The following is a 3,850-nucleotide window of genomic DNA, read 5'->3' on the forward strand; positions in this document are numbered from 1 at the left end:
CAGGAATCAGACAAGACAAAAACAGGTTTTCTGGCCTGCCACACATGAAGTTCCTTGGTGGGTGTTTGCAAACCAGCCCAATCAGAATCTACCAGCCCAGAGCTCCGATTACTTTCCTTCACTCATCGAATCAAAACAAGTCTTTGATGCTTGTTCCCCTGAGCAGTGCAGCCTACCAGGCTGACGAGTTTGAGGCCAAGCCTCACAGAATTAGCACCCACTGGAATACTGTGGTACACCACATCGTATGCTTCTTTGCTGTATAAGTAAAAAATAACGTGCCCATATAGTGCTTTCTGCAGGAACCACTTTGTCTGCAGAGGAGGGTGGAGAAGCCAGGCTCCGACCCCAGCTCCTGCATCTTCCACTTCAAACTCAATGTGTGAAACGGCATTTGAATGCTGTTGACCATTAAGTCACAGGGGCAGTACCTTCCTACTGATGAGGCTCTTCTCGCAGTAACGCTGAACCTGTTGGAGGAAGACAGAAACATGAACCGGCATTCAGCACCCCGTCTCCCATCCTGCTGTCCAGCAGGGGTATCGCTTGCTGTTCTTGCAGTGCTCTTGGGAAGGAGTGCACAGTTCTTCATGAGTGCTGCCTCCCAGACAACAGTTTATTACAAAGGCTTCCAGAGTGGAAACACATGGTGCTAAGGTGCTGTGTTTGCAGCTTTGAGGGATGGGTTAGGTTACTGGAGTAGTGTAGTTTCTTCACCCTTGGCCCTCACAGTTTTGCTTTGCCTACAGACAGCCTCTGCACTCATACACGTTCCCTCTACGCCAAGACCATCTGTCCAGCTTTAATGCGCTGTCATCCAGACAGCAGCAGAGATCTGTACACTGGGGAGAATCACCCAGAAAGCAGATTCTGCCACGTGGGCCTTGGCTCTACTTCCAGCTCTCACACACGCTTCCCAATAGCCTTGAACAAGTCACCACCACCTCTGCCCTAGCAGACGACATTTGCATTACCTTGAAGAGGTTGATATTGTCAATCTGGCTCTGAAACAGAAAGTCATTGATGGATTTTAGCACTGTCCCTGAAAGAAAGGGCGGGGAAAGGAGAATAAAAATCATAAGCTGCTGGGCCTGCAACCCCTTACTGCCCACCCCCATGTCCCTGACTGATGGCTGCATACCCCAGGCGTTCACTCCAGTCTTACCTGTTTGGGAAACTGCCTGACAGTTTGGGTTTTGGTTCACATTACCTGTAAAACATGAAAACGATTCAAGGAAGGTTTATAATGGGTCTGTCTTAAAATTAAGCAAAAGACTAACAACTGAGCTGAAAGGGACACTGCACCAGGACAAAACCCAAGGAATAACTAACTACACATCTGCAAAATGTAGCTATACAGACAAAACATCAGCTCCTGCTCAATTTTAATTTCCCCTGTAGGGTATCCCTACATTGTAGGACAAGTGTGCTGCTGTGTCCTAAGAAACACCACCTGCATTTGTTCTGTAGCAGGAGGCAGCAGGTAGGGCGGGTGCAGACAAGTGCTCACACACTACGTAGTCATCATGCTGCAAAGATGAAGGGACAGGGACTGCAATGCATCCCTCACAGCAGTGGGGAGCTGGGAGGCACACAGGCTGGCAGGCGATTGGGAAGAGGGGAAAACCTGAGGATAGCTCCACGCCCAGACCTAGACAGCCAGAACAGGATTAATTGCTGCCACTCACTGCATTTTATATGCTAGTGTTTAACACCCACCTCACATCTCACTTTCGCAGCCTCTGTCATGAAGATGTACACAGGCTGCGTTTTCTAATGAAAGCACTTAACTGAGTGTGAGGAAGAGAAGAGTGTCAGGAATAGGGTGGAAGTATATATTTGAGAGAAGAGCAGAGAGCACCACCAGGCCCCTGCCCCCAAAGAGCTGCACTTCCCCTGGGCAAGGAGGAATTTCTTTATGAACTTAAGACAGGCTCTGTCCAAGACACACTGAGGTCTCGCAAATAGATTATTAGAGGAAAGGAGCCCTGCAAACGCCAGTGGATTTAAAAATCACAGCAAAAGAGTATTTTTTCACAAAGGAAAGGCACCGCTCAAGAAAGATTCATTCTGCAGAGGCATGCCTGACACAAGTAGAGGCTGTGCCACCAGATGACCCAGGAAATTTATTCTCTGCAGCTCTTGTGTTGTCCTGATTGTTGTCACACATCTGCTGTATTCCTCACTTCGCAGCCTTCCTTGTCCCCACTCAAATCAGATATTAAAACCACACAGAGAGGGAAACTGCCTCTACCAACTTATGATGCCATCTGCTGCTCCCCAGCTAGTGAAACAATGAGAGGGGTCCAGGTAGACACCAGTCGACATCCCCATGTTACAAAACCAGCGCCCTGAGGACCACCAACTAGCTCAGGGTCTATCAGCATCCCTGAAGATAGGTTTGCTTACCTCCCAGCATTGCCACAAACCGCTCCAGCAAATACAGGATCTGCTTAATGTACATCAAGTTCTTTGCCTTCAACCGTTTCCTATGAAAAATCAGACAGCTATTAGGCCCCAAAACATCTTCAGGGACTAACTCACAGCAGCTGAGCTGCAGAGACAAGCACCCTTCATTTTGGGGAGACAGGAACCAAGAATGATTTCTCCCAGGCTCGCTCTCCCTATTTGTGACAGGGCACAGACCCCTGGATATCCTGCCCAAGGTCACCCCAGAGCACTCACCCATGCAGCCCACACTGTTCCTACCATCGCCTTTCTTCTCACACATTAGTAACAGTTTATTTATTACAATGGCAGTGACGTGTCAAGTCCCTGTTGCAGTAACACTCCACAAATTCAAAGTTATTAGCATAATCAACCACTGCATGGATGACAAGACACAAGATTTGGCCAGAGCCAAAACCCACATATAGCTTCCTCCATCTCAGAGCTTACTGCCTCTGCCATAATGCCAGTCAGCACATGAAAGACCAAGGTCCAGGAGAGACATGAAAGACTGAACCTTTTGAAACTGCATCACAAAGCAGGAGCTATTAGAGGGAGATATTGGTAAAGGAACTGAGAGTATAAGGGAAAGCCAGAATCCTCAGGGTATTCCCCTTCTCACTGCTTAATACCAGCCCCAGGAGTCTGACTTAGATGGATTCTAGACAGAGATAATGAAGCAAGCGGCTTTTAATCTGCAGAAGTATTAATGCAAATAACTTTCCACCAGGGAAAAGTGAGAAAAACCATGCAGACATGAGACAAGCCACAGCATCCACACTGCCTGCCACTGTTGTGCTATTTTCCTCCCGGATCCTCACCTGTATCGCTCCATGTACTGCAACAGCTGGGAGTGGGCACAGCACAGCTACATGAACAAAAAAAAGAAACGGAGCTGTTATTACAAAGGAGTCAAGGAAGGGCGCTGTGCTGGATGCAGAGCTCGCTCACGATTAACAGGCCAGGCTAAGACTCACCTGAGAGCCACTGACCTCCGCACTATGGATACAGGTGATGGTGTCTATGAGGTTGTGGGCCTCGTCAATGATTACGATCTGGTCCTTCAGCTTGATCCCAGCAGCGTTCCTGGTAGGCTCATGCAAGAGCATCTGATAGGGCAGCACCACCAGCTACAGGAGAAGCACACACTGCCCTGATTCTAGATCTCATCCTTCCAAACTTAGGGCACTCCCCGACCACTCATTAAAGGCCCATATCAGACAGCCTCACAGAATTCAGTCAAGTTACTCTTGTTATGGGAAAGGTAGGAAGAGAGACAGGAGCACATGCTTGAGAGGGGCACTGGGATGTAAGCTGAAGAAAAATGATTGTGCTACAACTGCGTATCAGCTCAGGTTACCTTCCACATCTCCTCTGAAGCACTGAAAGCACATTTTCTGAC

General features: G+C 48.3%; 1 protein-coding gene across 1 annotated transcript in view; it reads right to left on the reverse strand.

Annotated features, from left to right (window-relative positions):
- The window catches only part of DDX11 (DEAD/H-box helicase 11), a 19,982-nt gene that overhangs the window by 8,206 nt on the left and 7,926 nt on the right, over positions 1-3,850 (reverse strand). Inside the window, 6 exon segments of the mRNA XM_009642724.2 lie at positions 432-470; positions 975-1,042; positions 1,166-1,210; positions 2,410-2,489; positions 3,270-3,316; positions 3,426-3,578. Of these exon segments, the coding sequence (XP_009641019.1) occupies positions 432-470; positions 975-1,042; positions 1,166-1,210; positions 2,410-2,489; positions 3,270-3,316; positions 3,426-3,578 (432 nt within the window).

Source organism: Egretta garzetta, unplaced genomic scaffold, assembly GCF_000687185.1.
Source record: "Egretta garzetta isolate BGI_Z169 unplaced genomic scaffold, ASM68718v1 scaffold427, whole genome shotgun sequence".
NCBI lineage: Eukaryota > Metazoa > Chordata > Aves > Pelecaniformes > Ardeidae > Egretta > Egretta garzetta.